The following is a 16,750-nucleotide window of genomic DNA, read 5'->3' as shown; positions in this document are numbered from 1 at the left end:
TAAACTTACATCTTTATTATCAGATCTGTACTGATCAACCAAATCATAAAAATGTTATTAAACCATAATAAATAATACATCTATCCAAACATTGTGTTTATTAATATAATACAATACGATACCATACTAAACAACCATCTAAACAGTGTTTGACGGAAAGGATTTTAATTGCTAAATTGGAGTTATAAATTTATTTAGTACTTTTATAGACTGAAACAAACTTATTGAGGAATCTCTCTCTCTATATATACAAGCAAAATGCATACATTCAAATTCCATCAATCGGAACCCTAGATTTTCCCCATTTATAAATCAGTGTATCTCAATCCAAAATTTAGCCCTAGTTTTTGGTAAATATTCATTTTAAAATTCAAATTATTCGATTAGATCCCAATAGAATCCGTAATTACCCAAATTGTATTGTTAATTGATGTATTAGTGATAAATACTTTTGATTATGGCCGATGGGAAGGTGGTTAAGCGTGCTAAGTACAAATCTTCAGTTAAGGGCCCTGGTGTACCTGGCGTTTTGAAATTGGTACTTTTCTTTCCTTTGATGATTCAATTGTACCTTATGTTGAGTTGTATGATTGTGCTGACCAAAACAAAAAAAAGAAAAAAAGAAGAAGAAGCAAAAACAATAACATTAATCCAAATTAGAGTAGAACTGATATAGATGATTTATATGACTGACATAAACTGGTTTGGGATTGAGACCTAGTTGATTGATTGAGCTGTATGATGGTTTTATACGCCCAAACAACAACAACAACATACCCAGTGTAATCCCACAAGTGGGGTCTGGGGAGGGTAGAATGTACGCACACCTTAACCCTACCTTTGTGGGGTAGAGAGGCTGTTTTCTGATAGACCCTTGGGTCAAAAGAAGAGTAACTACCTGCAAGGGTGGCTGAATTGGTTGAGCATGGGGCTTCCATAATGGAGGTCTCAGGTTCGAAACCCCCTGCCTACGACAGTAGGGGATTTGCCTTCTGGGTCGAGCTCGTCTCACATGGCTTGCCTAGTGCGGGTTATCTCTCCTGTGTGGTTTGCGGGCTATTACACAGGAGCGGGGTTTATCCTGTGTGCACCCAACGGGTAGCGGCTGCGGGTTACCTTGTCATCAAGAAAAAAAGAAAGAAAGAGTAATTGACACAACATTATAAGAAAGGGGACATCAAAATAGCAAGATATTAATGATTGACTTGTATGATCGTTTTTCATATTCCCAAATTTGAAAAAGAATTATTACATTAATACCTAAGTAGAGCCGAAGTGATATAGAGGATTCATATGACTTGACGTAAACCGATTTGGGATTGAGACCTAGTTGATTGATTGAGCTGTATGATTATTTCCTACGCCAAACAACAAAACAACAACATACTCGGTGTAATCCCACAAGTGGGGTATGGGGAGTGTAGAATGTACGCACATCTTACCCCTACCTTTGGGGGTAGAGAGGCGGTTTCTAAAAGCCCCTCGGCTCAAAAGAAGTGTAACTAACTCAGCATTATAAGAAAGGAGACATCAAAACAGCAAGATATAAAATAATGCGGCAACTTATAGACTTATAGTACTCCCTCCAGTCCAAAATAATTGAGGTTTTAGGCTTGGGCACATAGATTAAGGAATTCACTTACTCCTAAAAATTAAGAGGACTATTAACTAAAACACCCTTAATTAAGAGGGGTCTTAAACTATAACAAGCATTTATTTGTCCATTGAATTAAGAATGTATCAAGGGTAAGTTTGGAAAAAGAATAAAATACCTTCTTGATAGACTAACTCAATTTTTTTGGACTAGCTTTTAGAGTCTAAATCCTCAATTATTTTGGACCGGGCGGAGTAATACTCATCAAAGCATAAGAATAAAAAGTAAAAAGAAAAACGGCAATAACAATAACATTAGTCCCAAGTAGAGCGGAACTGATATAGATGATTCATATAACTGACATAAACTGGTGTGGGATCGAGACCGATTGATTGAACAAATAACAATAACAGTAATACAACTGATATGCTTGGGTGGTAGAAAGAGGTGGAAAAAGAGAGAACAGTAAATGATTTGGTAATTGACTGGTAAACATGTTTATAGCAATATGTGGGATGATAATTGACTAAAAATTGCAAGAGGTATCTATTCACCGAACTGATATAGAGGATTCATATGACTGACATCAACTGGTTTGTGATTGAGACATCGATGATTGATTGAACAAATAACAATAACAGTAATGCAACTGATATTGGTAGGAAGAGGTGGAAAAGGAGAGAAAAGTAAATGGTCTGTTAATTGACTGGTAAACATGTTTATACCAATAGGTGGTATGATAGTGACTACAAATTGCGAAGGGTATCTATTTATTATACCCAGCAGTCGATTACTGCTTAGAACAGTTGGTCCTCCCTCATTGTATGTATTAACATAATCTCATTTGCTGATAAGAAAATGGAGTAGGATGGATATTAAACATTCATATAGTCGACCCCAACTAGTGTGCGGCTGAGGCATTATTGTTGTTTGTGTTTGCATTAAAAAATGCAATTTCTACGAGAGAGGGATAGCCTAGTGGTATGGCATCATATGACTGACATAAACTGGTTTGGGATAACAATAACATTAATCCCAAATAGAGCTGAACTGGTATAGAGGATTCATATGACTGACATCAACTGGTTTGGGATTGAGATATAGTTGATTGATTGAACAAATAACAATAACAGTAGTGCTACTGATATGCTGAGCTTGTAGAAAGAGGTGAAAAAAGAGAGAACAGTAACTAGTCTGGTAATTGACTGGTGAACTTGTTTATAGCAATATCTAGGACAAGTGACTAAAAATTGCAAGGTATCTATTTATTCTACCCAGCAGCAGACTATTGCTTAGAACAGTTGGTCTTTTTCATTGTATGAATTAACATATTCTTCTTTACTGATTAAACAAGGAGTAGAATGGATATTAAGCATTCATATAGTCGACCCCGACTAGTTTGCCGGTACGAGACCGATGGAGCAAAAGTGGGAAATGGCACTGTTCTACTCCTGGTTTGGGGTTTTGGGGGTGGGCGGGGTTTTAATCCGAAAAAAGAAACAAAAACACAATTTCTAATGGGGTTATGGATTTAGGAATAAAGAATTCATGTTTAAGATGGTATGAACTACGAATTTCAAATTCTATCTGATCTTTATGGTAGATTCTACTACAGTTGTTGATGCAACCAACTGTTGATTTTCTAGTTTGTCTTTTTTATTGTGTGTAGACCAAGGAACGGTTTGTCTTTATGCCGAATGACCCAACATCAGCGGCAAAGCTTAATGTGGAGTTCAAGTTGATTAAAGGTGTGATTAAAGGTGCTTTTGTCCTTCTTTTTTTACCTTCACAGCACTTGACTTATCTCTCCTGCCCCCCCTCTCTCTCCTCTCTTTTCAGGCCACAAGTTTTCCAAGGAGGGTTCAAGTAAGCAGGCTCTGCTTAATCTTACACAAGATCAGGTTCGGATTATAATTGTCAAAAAAACATTCTATTTGTGAGCCCTTCTCATGAGAGTGTGACTGTTTTCTTTCTGTGTCTGGTGAAGTCTAGAAACAGCTAACTGATCTGAGTACTGCAACTAACCGTGTTCATTTCTATCATTTTCAGGGTGGATATATTTTTGAGTTTGATAGCTTCCCTGACCGTGACCAGTGTCGGGACTTTGTTGGTTAGTCTTCATGACATTCATTGACTCATCCATCAGTTTCATCACCCAGCTACAAGTGGACCATTCTGCTTCAAATATGTGAAAACCTGAAATATACTGGACTTCATTACATTTAGGTGTCTTGTTGTTGATTCCTTCTTGTGGGGTGTGATCAAATCCGTTGGCTCTTTGTTTTCATGTACTAGCTGTAGTTCTTGAATAGTCTGATTGGTTAGTCAGTAATAACAACAATCAACATGTTGACAATCGTGGAAGTAAGATTTTGAGTTTGTTTCTTTACCTTTTCTTACTGATGGCTTTTCTTTTTAGCATAATGTTTCTTACACCTTAAAAGATCCAGTCCTTTCCTTTTGGGCCCAGAAAGATTTGATTGGAACTCAATGAGGTCATTGGTCGTTTAGTATATTTTTGGTTTAAAGGAGGAGGCAAGACAATATATAAAATGGCAGGGAAAGGCTGAAACCAGCCTTCTCGTGGTGTTGAGCAACCCTTTCCTCCGTGCTTCCCTTGCTCCTGCGTGCAAGTGCAGAATTCGCTTGGTGCTGAACTTGAGCCTTTCATCAGAGGAGGGAAGAATACAATAAATTGCGGCCTAAATGCTCCATTCCACGTGTATATAATTGGCATTAGTTATTTCAAATCTAGTTGGATTTTTCGGAAATTTTACGAGAGTCTTGGTTTTCTGTTTAGCGATTCTTTGTTGCCTAACTTGCATTGCTGCCTATAGGTTAAGATAGCGAAATCAGAGAATGGCCTCTTAAAAGGCTTAAAGATTTTTATACTGTTTTTTTGTATTACTAGTTCACCACCAGCTAGTTTATTAAAGAGTACGCAATTACTATATGATACCCTGCACTGGACGTTCCAAGTTGGTATTTTTAACATATGGGTTTTGTTCTTACAAATCTTTTGCCCTTGAACAGCCTCAGCAATTGCGGCTTGTATGGAAGCTGGGAAAGCTGCTTCTGAAAAACCTGTTGTTCCTCATGATGAACAGCTCAGTGCAACAGAAATGGGGCGTCGGATTAAGTTACTGCAGGAGAATAGGTAAATAGAATTTTTTTTTTTTGGGTTAAATTTTGCAGAAGGCCGGCCCTTTTCTAAACCTCTTTCTGTGATGCTAGCTAATGTTGTAAAGTTGTCCTGTAACTGGTATGATTTTACTTGAAATCTGCATTTATTGTTGCTCGTATTCTTTCCAAAAAGTGGCATTTCATCTTGACCTTTTTATTTCTCGGCTTGTTGATATCACTAAAAAGTGTAAATGGCAGTGAGTTGCAGAAACTCCACAGGCAATTGGTCATTGAAGGTATTCTATCAGAGGCCGAATTTTGGGCTGCTAGGAAGGTTAGTAGGTAGAGAAAGACCCTGTTAAATCAATTATTTTTCATAAACCTGGTAAATCACTATGCTAGCTAAAAGTTTTGAGCTGTACCTGGAATCCTTCCGAAGCAGCTTCTGGCGGCTGCTTACCGTTGTCATAACAGTATTTTATCTTGCAAATGAATTGCAGAAGCTGCTGGAGCAGAGTGAAAACAAGAAGCCAAAACAGCGGGTAGCTTTAAAAAATGACATGTGGAGCGTAAAACCATTATCTGATGGTCAGGTAAGAGGGAAATCTTCTCTCCTTGGTCTGGTTGTCACCATACTTGCGCGAACACATGGCTTACCTTTTCTTCTGATACGCTGCTGTGTTTACTTTTCCAAGATATATCTAAGCAAAAGTGATTTTCTTGAATTCTAATTAGATTCTTTTTCTCTTCATCTTGAAGGTGCTTAGTATTGCGATAAACTTCTGATTCCTTTTCAGATCAAGTAATGGAATTACCTCTTTAAATTTAAAGATAAACTTGTGACTCCTTTTACCAATAAATTACTAGAAGCAGATGAAAATGCAGATAATTTTGGCTTTAAACCTTGTATTGGCAAAAATGTGGTCTGCAGTCTCGTCCCTCCTTCTCCCCTTCCAATTGGTGACCTCTGTGCCCATTAACCTTGGAGCTTGACAATCTGCTTTTTTTCAATTGTTTTTTCAGACGAACAGAGTTACATTTAACTTGACACCAGAGGTTATTCATCAGGTAACATTATCTGTTTTATGAAGTGGTTACATTTATTCTTATGGAACAGTATGAAGCTGAAATTTAGCTCAAACAAGGTCACCGGCAATGCATGTTGTTCTTGTTAACAGTATAGATGACGTAGGCCAAGGATGGGATGATTCCTCTTTTTAGTTCATTATGAAAAATGGCTACTATGTCTTATTAGGAGGAGATATAATAGTGAGAAATGAGGGAACTATCGGGTTAGAAGCCTCAGACAAGAGCATCAAAATTCAAAATAGCAATACTGAGCTGGGTGCTGCTAACTGTACATGACAACAGAGAGTGGAGGTAGGATGATGCTTTCCCATGTTTTGGTTTTGGTTTAATTTTGGGAAGATATGATTCTAGGAATGTGTTTGGGCAACAATTCCGTGTTAGGATTTTGTTTGGATTATGTCATTTTTAAACACAAATAGTTAAATTAGAATACTTTTTGGACTCGAAAATAATTTAGCTTCAGAAATAATCAAGAAATGCTCCCAAGCTCATTTCCAAAACCAACCCTTCAAAAACTAAACACTAAAGCCAAATCTAAATGCCGCCGATGTTGAGTTGCTTTTCTGTTGTTGGACCAAAACAAAGTTTTCACAAAAAACTGGTATAGTTTTTTAACCAATTAAGTTTGCTAAGATTTTGGAAATGTTTTCCAAAAACATTTAGGAGCCAAGTACGGAGTACCATTTCAGAAGCAGTTGAATTGTAAATTTGAAGAGGCAAAGTCGCATAAATAAAAAAATGAAGAGTTAAAAAAAAGAGAACTTCCAGGCATTACCTATTGGGGTTAGAATTGCATTGGACGATTCAGGCTTAATCACAATTACTAAAATTGCTCTACTGATGGAATTTCCAAAGCATTACTGTAGTTAGAGTTTCCATAACTTGTTTTTCATTCCGAACAGGATTGCAAAACCATTGAGGAGCTAGCATTCTAGGCTGTTCCTTGACACTAACTATTGAAAGCCATAACTTGACCACTATAAGAAGGGAAAGAATCTGAGGTTCCAAAATTTGAGTACATGCTATGAGCCAGAAAATTAGAGAAAGAAACTTAATAATACAGTAAGTCAGTTTCCAGGGCTTGCATGTGGAAAGTTGAACAAGCTCCAAGAATTTGATCTGCCTTAAAAAAATTCTTTTGAAATTTGGCGTTTGGTCTAGTTGTAAGATCACACACATAATGTGTTTATCGCGAGGTACACGTCATGAGTTCGAATCCTGGTATTTAAGTGGAGAAGGTAGAGGGTCAGCCCCATTACCCACTGAGTTTCAAAACATGCCACTGCTCTTTGCAGATTTCTCAGTTATCGGAAATAAAATATTTTCTGACATTTACATCAGAAATGTTCTATGCGTTTACCTACAAAAACTTAAATTAACATTCTTTGGTTTCTTTAGTGCTAAGTTTTTTTGAATCTCTTTTTACCGGCTAGAACGATATGTGCAGCTCGTTCTGTTCTACAGAGGCCACTACCCCCAGAACTTATTGGCTCTAGAATGTAGTTGGACTCTGTTCAGTAATCAAAATCTAACACACAAGAAAGTTGGGCGAAAAAGAAACTATTACTATTTCTCGTCTGTAAGTTGCTGGATTTCTAATTCTTCTAGTTCTGATGTTCTTCCCCCAGTTCGTTAGATTGTAATTCTAGGCTAGTTTATGAAATTTAAATGACAGGATCTGACAACTGAGCTTTTTCAAGGTTCTGTATAATGAGGAAGTATTGGTAACTTTTATATGTAGCATTGCTTTATTTGTAAATCTCGTCTAATCATGTGGTGAATTCTGTTTCAGATTTTTGCGGAGAAACCAGCTGTCCGCCAAGCATATTTGAACTTTGTTCCTGGCAAGGTAAAAAGATAGTCAGCAAGCAGTATAGGCAATTCTTTGGATCTCAAACTGTTTATCTTGTGAGCTTTTCATGCACACAAGCATGGTGACATAGATATGCATGCTTAGCTTGTCACAAAAGTCGGGATAATTTAAGATCATTGAAGCATCTTTTACTGGAGCTTTAAGTAAACCCTTTTCAATTACAATTGAATATAGGAGTGGGACAGGTTTTTTTGCTTCTTTTTGTAATTTATCTTCCGGTTTCCATCTTAACTGCTTTACGAAGTGGTAACATACTGACAAACTCCCAACGCCACCTATTACGGCAATGATGTTATGTGATAATTAATCATTCTGCACTTTTATCAGTCAAATCGAACTTTTGAATTCTGAATTTTGTTAGTTGCATGTTGCATATTCTGCTTCTACTCTCTATCTCAGATGTCAGAAAAAGAATTCTGGACTAAATATTCAAGAGCTGAATACCTCCACAGTACAAAAAACATTGTTGCAGCTGCTGCCGAGGCTGCTGAAGATGAGGAGCTTGCAGTTTTCTTGAAGCAAGATGATATGTTAGCATCTGAAGCTCGGAAGAAGGTGTTTGCACCAGATACTTACTGTTTTCATTGTTTTCTAACGACATCCATCCTAAAAGGACTTCCACTGAGTCTTCTTGTTTCCCTGTTTGCTCTCTCTCTCTCTCTTCCCTTGAGAGTGGATGGATGGAGAACTTCCAGAAGTCTTTACATCATTTTTATTCTTTTCAGATCAGAAGAGTGGATCCAACTCTGGACATGGAAGCAGATGAAGGTGATGATTACATGCATCTCCTGGTACATCGATAAAACTTTATTCTGCAATGCAACTTAATCATCTCTGTTAGAAAGGATTTGCTGTCCATGTTTTTCCCCATTACGTCGAATGAAGTAGCATAATTTTCTTTTTTAAAAAAAGCCCGAAGGTTCTTGAATGGTGAGAAAGTGTTGATCAATGTGTCCATGGATAGAAAATCAGAGATAATTACAGCAATAAAATGGTGGATAGGACCTGCTGTTCTTGTACATGCTTTGATCTAACCCCTTATAAGAGAATTGGGGCTAACCTATCTTTCATATGCCATGTTAAAAATAGGATCATGGGCTACCTCAGGGTGAAATTAAGGAGTTTCTAGAACCACAGTATGAGCCATTCAAAAGATCTTTCTCACAATACCTCAATCAGCATGCAGCAGTGGTTCTTCGAGGAAGAGTTATAGGTAAGCTTCTTTTAACAAGTTCTATCAATAACACCATTCCACTGTAACTGAGTAAGTTCCTTAAATCCCTTTTGCGTCTGAGACAAGTTGTGAAGCAGACTGAAGTTGTTATGATGGCACTTTAGTGCAAAATGAATAAGATTTTATATGTACACTTCTGGTTCTTTGTTATGCATCATTGATGTGTCTTCCATGTGGATGTCCTTGATAGTTGCTGCTTAGCGTTGGGAGAGGGAAAGGGGTAGGAGAACCTTACATAATGTATTAGTGGTTCTGGCTGCCTTGTTTTAAGTTGCTATTATTTGATATTTGACTTGATATTTTTCCTTCTTATTGTCTCACCAATCTGGGAAGATGTTGAGCTGGGTGACACGAGATCTGTTGCTGAAGCATTCACCAGGACAAATCAGGGTAAAATGCATTTACTACTCATACAGTTGTCCATTTATCTCATTCTAGTTCCAAACCCAAAAAAAAGGCTTAGACAAGTCATTTCATTGGTGGAACAGCTGAACTAGCTACTGAAGTGTCTGATGAGAATGCATATAGAGAACGCATGAACAAAGTTTCTCGAGTGGCTGAGATTGAGGATCTTCAGGGACCTCGAGAACCACCAGTTGCATTGCTAAGTATCAAGGTTCGGCGTTCATCAGTTTTGTTTAGTTGTACTCCCATCAACCATGATTTCATTGGATTATCTTATTTATGATTGTTTCCTAAATCAGGATCCTCGAGACTACTTTGATTCTCAGCAAGTAAATGCTATAAAGGCTCTGGGAGATGCTGATACAGGAATAAGACAGCTGAAATTTAGTGTGACCAAAGAAGATGCCTTTTGCTACTTGAAGGACTCCATCTCCGAGATAAATTCCCAAGGATTGATTGAACCTATAATTAGTCCAGAAGTAGCTCTCAAGGTATTTTCACTTTTTTGACTTTAGGAAATTATCATCGAATTATATCATATTGTAATGGAGAAGTTGAACTATAAATCATTGTTAACAGGTTTTCAACGGGCTTAGTCAGAATATCTCAAGTACAAAGTATCATCTGGGAAAAAATCCCCATGAGAGTGTTTTAGATCAGTTGCCTAGTGCAACTAAAAATGAACTATTACTTGTGAGTTGTCTTACAGGGTGATTTAATTTACTCTGAATCTGAAATCTCTTGTCCAGATTTTATTATTTCAGCTCTTAAATTTTGTTAACCATTACAAATGAGAATTTTTATGTTACTTCTAGCATTGGACATCAATTCAGGAATTATTGAAGCACTTCTGGTCATCTTATCCAATAACGACAAAATATTTCTACACCAAGGTAATATATTGAATTTTCACATTTTAGATATCAACATTATATTAGTCTACCTCTTTTATCAACCTTAAGCCTTTTTAATCCGCGTCATTTGATAGGTGTCTAGGTTAAAGGATGCAATGTCTCAGATATATCCCAAGTTGCAGGTAATGATCTATTATAAATGATAAATATCACTTCTGGACCTTTTTCCCTTTTGCAGTTTTTCTTTATGTTTTTGTTTTTTCTTTTTCATATTTTTTTTATAAATCTCTTATGCACCAAACAAAGCTTGGCATGTGTTGAAAATATGTTGTGTGAATTTATTCTATTTCATCTTTGGGTACAAATTCTGTGAATAATGTGGAGCAGAAGATAATCAATAGTGCTATCTAGGCTAGCTTGGGTTGGTGTTTAGGTTAATTTGAGAAACGAAATAGTTCATCATAGAACAATGTCATTTGTAGCAATAAGAAAACGTCTACAGTTTTGAGATGGTTGTGGTTTTGAGATTAGTTAAATGCTTCATTAATCTTTTCAAATATGACTTTTTTTCTTTTGAAGTTCTTAAGAAATCATTTCATCTACATATAAATGATCCCATTGTCTATATATTTTGAAAAAGTTTCATGTAGTAACAAGTAATAACAGGAAAAGTTAAGTGATTGGAAGCAGTTACTAATTCATGGAAAACGAATTACCAATACTGATATGGGGAAAAGCCCAAAAAGTGGTGGTGCAGTTTGATAATGTTTTATTTCTTACTACCTTTAGGCATATTAAACTTGAGGTGTTGTTTCTTGTGTGATGTTAAGTTTTCAAATTTTCGATTGATTTTCAGGAGATCAAGGAATCTGTGCAGTCGGATATCAGACATCAAGTTTCCCTTCTTGTACAGCCAATGCTTCAGGTTAACTTCTGCCTATATTAATAATAGAGTTTGAGAGTACTGTCATTGCAGCAAAAATACATGAATATTAGTCTTGCTTAATTTTAATTCTCAAATCATGTCATGCAGACGTTTTATGTTCTGTAAGGTGTCCTGTTTCTTTCTCGAGTCCCCCTTTGAGATATTCGAGACGATAATGTTATTTTGTCGCGACTTCTAGCTTTTTGGCATTCCCCCCCATGGATGCCTTAATATTCTTTTAATTAAATACTATGGAGGAGTTCTTTTTGAATCATGTACTGCATAGCGATTTGCATGTCGGCTTAACTGGATCTCATGGAAAAATACGTTTTTGCGCAGGCTTTAGATGCTGCCTTTGCCCATTACGATGCAGATGTACAGAAGAGATCTGCTAAAGGTGGGGAGAGACCAAATGGATTTGTTTAGGCAATTCTTCCCCCTTTTTATCCAGTCTTTAAGCGCTTTATTTTCTGGGGGTTACTATACACAAATGTACATCTAACAAAATTTTGTTCGAGTGTTTTCTTAGCATAATTTATATCTTTGACAGTTTCTATTGGCTGCCTACGGAAATTGTACATCTAATGAAACATTGTTGAGTTATTCTAAAAAATGTCTCTTTTTCCCTTCATCTTCGTTTGGCTGATCTATGGAAGAACTTATTTTTTCCTTGTTTTGCTTGAAGAGTTGGATCTTCAATAGCTCGTATAAAGTACATTGAATGATTGAACCACCGTTGTTATTTGAAATTCAGTAACTTTGCTTTTTGTTAGTCTTTTGGATTAATCTTACGTCGTTACTAGGAAAACGTCAAATATTCGTCTTCGACTCTTAACGAAGCTCCAATCTGAGAGTAATTTTAAACTACTAATGGAGCTTTTCTCAAAGAATTTAGATACATGGAGCACACTTGTTCATGGTGAAATTTTATTAATGGCAAGGGTAAGTACTAGACGATTTGAAGTTTAACGGAGAACAAAATTGAGCATTTCTGGATCATACATTGATAAATGTGCACCTTATCCCAATTCAATAATGCATGACTATTTTTGGATGTTTCACTCTAGATTTGGATTGGCTTTTTGAGCTATGAATGACATCAAGTAGCCGCTTATGGTGACACCATTTATAACATAGTTGGTTAAGTCAATGTGTTAGAGGAAATGAAATCTGTTGGCCTTTACAAGTTGAAGAAAATGACATTTTCAGATTTGTTATATGTTTTTGTTAGATCTCGTATGTGTAAAAAATGAAAATCTCTTGTAAAAAGGTCATGAGACTAAAAAAAGGTTTGTAAAGGACTAAAAAATCATTTCTCCCGCAATGTTAGATAAATTTTAGATCGGGTTATTGTTGCTCCGCAAACACTTTTTACATATATAGATTGTTTGATGGGTTTTTGAATTATTTCTGTATCAACTTTGATAGATAAAATAATTATAAAGCATTCCAGAAATCAAACTTGAAAGCTAACATTCACCCCCTTTTAATGGTACTTTGTGTAGTATCTCTAGCATGCCAAATTAATCAACCAAATATTGAAATTGTAAACCACAGAACTTTCCAAAAAGTATATAACACCTATTATATTATAGCAATTAACAACATAATTCTTACATTGAAGAAAACATTGTAGGTCAATTAATCTTAATTTGTTCAGAAACAAAGAAAGAAAATGTTGCTAATAATAGGATGGAAGAGAATGGTAACCCAAGAAGGGCCTTCCTTCATCAACATGAACTGTATGTTTCAATTTGTGAAATCCATCTTTGTAAATTCCAAATCCAAACAATATGCCAATTGCAATGACCAATAGAATTAAGCATGTGCATAACATGCAAACCTTACCAGGGCAAATCAGACACATCTGGATCCTCTTTTTTTATATTAAAAAATATATATATATGTTTTGCACAAAAAGAATTGTTTTTCTTTCTGTTGTTCGATGGACCAAGATATGCTGCCTGGCTATTATGCCAAAGGCGTTATTGATTTGATTATGGGAAAAAAAGTGGGAATATATATAGTTGAGAAATAAGAGGAACAGTTATAAGTCTACGGAAGGGAGAAAAAGAGTCTATGGTTAAAGAAAGGTAGAAGGATGGACCTATAACCTATTATCCATTAGTTGTTTCTGATTGTATCGACCCTCAGATATTTCTCGATTATAAAAAGTGGTTAAGTTTTATGTATTGGCAATGTCATTTATTACATAACAGGTAAAATAATTAATGAACATTAATTTATAATATAATAAAAATGGTAGATAACTTATTATTGCAAGTTAAAATTCACTGATATTGTAATTTTGTTTTACCCTATTAATGTCTATAACTTAAATCCAAAAACGAGCCCTTATTGGTTTTTACAGATGGTGAAATTTTTAAACAATCAGATCACCTTTACATTTTATTTGGCTCAAACATCTACTGACTACAAAATCATCCACTGTAGTGGATGACATTCCCCTTTTCATATTCTTTGGTTTTGCACCATGGCATATTTGGAAGGATCATAACGAATATATCTTTGAAAATGTACCATCTCACATCTCCTACTCCAACATCTATCAGCTCTCATCAGAAGTGTCTAGCTGGTACTAACCTTCTGATACGAAATGTTTATCCTGTTTATCTTAAATGGCAGCCACCTGATGTTAATACATACATGTTAAAACTTAAAACACATATGGCTGCTTCACTCTCACCAATCAAGGAATTGGGTTGTTGGTTTTGCTGCTCCTGTTAACACATCCAACGTTATATATACAGAATTGCTTGCTTTGTTACAGGGATTGCAAATTGCCAAGCAGTGTGATCTACTACCTCCACAAATAATTATAGACGCAAAGGAAGTGGTTCAACTTCTGACAGCCTCAAACTTACTCTACATGTCTCTTTTGGATGATTGCAGGTATGTACTCCACCAGCTGAATGATCCGGAGGTCTTGCATTTCACAGGGAGTAAAACATGCTGGTAGATAGTTTAGCTAATCTAGGTAGCCAGAAGACGGAAGACATGATCAATTCTTTTGGGAAGCACCATCTGTGATGCTGGAACTACTTCCATACATATGGTTTCTTCTACCTTGGAGCAGCACACTGCTGACCCTTTCAGCACAGCAACAGCATCTGTTGCAAAGTAATATATTAGCTATACTACTTCAGACCCTCCTTCTTCCGTTTCTGTAGTGGACTTAAATCCACTTGTAATGTGTAACCAAGCTCAACGAGCTCCCATGCAGATTTTTGTTAACTCTATATAGCATCAGACCAAAAAAAAAAAAATATATATATATATATATATATATGGTTTGATCATAATGGTAATCCATTGGACTACATGAGTGATCTTAAAATGTGAGTATTAATATTTCCTCCATTAATGCTGCCTTATTCCATTTAATGAAATTATTGTTTCATCTGTTAATACTGACTTTTGTCAGGGGTGAATCACATTATGATATGTGGGTTATATTGTGGGAACCTAATAACTTTTGTTTATATTGTATAGATATATTAAACTAAAGAATTTCTTAAATATTTAACTGTAAATCCAATTATTATTGTATATTAACTTGAGATAGTTCTAAAAATCTATAAACTTCAAATTCTAGATCTGTTTTTACCCTTTGTTTCCTTTTTTGGTAGGATGTTCTGCTCCATAGCCTGACAACGGCAGTGATAACAACTAGGGAGTTTCAAATTAATCCAAAATGATTCTACTAAAATATCAAGAGTACCTTAAAATTATGAGTTCAAAATATGCCAATACCAAAATAGTAGGATAATATGCAATATGCATTCTCTTATAAGCTATGCACAAATATGAGAGAAAGTCGGTTTTGACAATGTTTAAGTACCTGACACACTTACTCTAACAATAATGTTCTGCCTTGGAAGAGACTTGCAACTTTGTACTTCTGGGAGTAAATAGCACCAAAAAGAATTCAGACACAGTTTCTCTAAACAAAATCATTCACAATTTTACACCTCCAGACATGAGGCACTCTAATAATCAGAAACTCATATTTCAGATGACAATAAAAGTAACACATCAAAAGTTTGTATGCCAATTCGACTTCTCTAGATGATAATTTTGACACTGGTGTCCTACTCTGCCTGCAAATTATCTACATACAATATGCCTGACAAAACAGAAAGAGTGAGACAGCAAGTTAGAACTCGCAGTACTATCCGAGTACTGTTTGCTTATTCACAGTAAGGAAGGACGACTAACGGCATGAGCTTTCAAATTGAATAAGATGCATCCTTTGGAACTCCAACTGTGAAATACGTGGCTCTCAAAGCGGCTACTCTAGCAAGTAGAGATCCTGCGGCTTTTGCAAATCACTGGTAGCAAGAAATGAGAAGCACAGGCTAGTGAATATAGCACTCCATATCCATTTGGGTCCCTAATGGCTGTTTAGATGGAAATAATTAGTGGCAGGGAATGGGTAATGCGTAAACTATGTGCATTGGCTATACATGTATACACACAAAAGCAATTCAGATTGAAAAAAGGGACTTTTGACTGAAAAAACAAACAAAAAGGGATTGATATTGTACCACAAATGATAATTGTTTCTCATTGGACCATCCCTTTCATCAGCAACTCGACGAGTATATTAAGCAGCAAGCTTTAGCATCGGAGGCTGTTGCACCAACCAAAGAAGGATCGGTCCATGTGACCCTACCTGAGCCAGATCGAGATGATGCCAAGATTGCAGAAATAATAGAATCTGTATTTCAGGGGAATGGTGAGAAAAATGGAATTTGTCAAACATTTCATGAAATAAAGATCAATGGCGATTGAAGCAAAACGGAAATGAATCTGCACTTTCACTGTAGTCTTGGTTACTGCTTATTCTGAATCCGGCTTTTACATGAGGGGAGGATTTAAGTAAGCGTTGTATTACTAATATGGCTTGCATCATCTCGATACAGGATTTAGATAGAAGCTAAGTCGTAACATGGCATTACATTACCTTGGAGTGGACTATCATATGGATGGTCGAATTTTACGTGAACTGAATCTTCTCAAGACAGAATAAACTTTCTTCTGGTTGAAAAATTGTAAAGGAAAGGGGAAAAGGGTGAAGTTATGATAAATAAAAAAGGACGAAGGAACCTTTCATGTCTCTTTCTGTCTGTTTTGTTCATCTAATATCGTTATCTTGTCCAAGCAAAATATCAAGAATGTTGGTAAAAAAAAAAAAAAAAAAAAAACTCCCTCCATTCAATTTATGTGACATAGATTAACTCGACAAATAAGTTAAAGGCCAAACCCATCGACAGACACCTGTGGTCGTCCACTTCTTTCACTTGAGCACCTAAACTGACCCTTATTCCATTTAAACACTTCAGGTGGGTCATTCTTATTCCACTTAGACACTTTTTGCATCGTTATCGGAGCAAAACCAACACCAAAGGGGGCGCCACCTCATTGCACATCCAATCAGCCAAAAGCCCCAATTTTTAATGATCAAAACTCCACGAATTTACAAATTAGTGAATTTACAATTAAAATGAGTTGGCACAATTTAATTGAGTTGACACAATTTAAATGAGCTGTCACAATTTAATTGGCCACTTAATCCACGTAGGAGACGACTAGTGTTGGTTTTGCTCCGATAACGGTGCAAAAAGTGTCT

General features: G+C 36.0%; 1 protein-coding gene across 1 annotated transcript; it reads left to right on the top strand.

The window, feature by feature from the left end:
* Positions 1 to 220: 220 nt before the first annotated feature.
* Positions 221 to 11,719, top strand: LOC132053151 (general transcription and DNA repair factor IIH subunit TFB1-1-like). Its single transcript, XM_059445031.1, has 20 exons — positions 221 to 538; positions 3,264 to 3,342; positions 3,434 to 3,495; positions 3,644 to 3,704; positions 4,628 to 4,751; positions 4,976 to 5,051; positions 5,218 to 5,310; positions 5,741 to 5,785; positions 7,599 to 7,655; positions 8,079 to 8,234; positions 8,405 to 8,470; positions 8,769 to 8,892; positions 9,247 to 9,303; positions 9,402 to 9,529; positions 9,618 to 9,809; positions 9,898 to 10,011; positions 10,134 to 10,211; positions 10,307 to 10,354; positions 11,029 to 11,097; positions 11,437 to 11,719. Exons 1-20 carry the CDS (start codon positions 458 to 460, stop codon positions 11,521 to 11,523), a joined length of 1,797 nt encoding a protein of 598 aa, XP_059301014.1. The 5' UTR covers positions 221 to 457; the 3' UTR covers positions 11,524 to 11,719.
* The last annotated feature ends 5,031 nt before the right edge of the window (positions 11,720 to 16,750 follow it).

Source organism: Lycium ferocissimum, chromosome 4, assembly GCF_029784015.1.
Source record: "Lycium ferocissimum isolate CSIRO_LF1 chromosome 4, AGI_CSIRO_Lferr_CH_V1, whole genome shotgun sequence".
Taxonomy (NCBI): domain Eukaryota; kingdom Viridiplantae; phylum Streptophyta; class Magnoliopsida; order Solanales; family Solanaceae; genus Lycium; species Lycium ferocissimum.
Note: the sequence above shows the minus strand (reverse complement) of the source record. Positions and strands in the feature narration are given on the sequence as shown.

Coding starts and splice junctions, on each gene's coding strand:
- LOC132053151 (XM_059445031.1), top strand. CDS start 458: ATGGCCGATGGGAAGGTGGTTAAGCGTGCTAAGTACAAATCTTCAGTT. Junction 5,311..5,740: donor AACCATTATCTGATGGTCAG/GTAAGAGGGAAA, acceptor TTGTTTTTTCAG/ACGAACAGAGTTACATTTAA. Junction 9,530..9,617: donor TTGCATTGCTAAGTATCAAG/GTTCGGCGTTCA, acceptor TTCCTAAATCAG/GATCCTCGAGACTACTTTGA.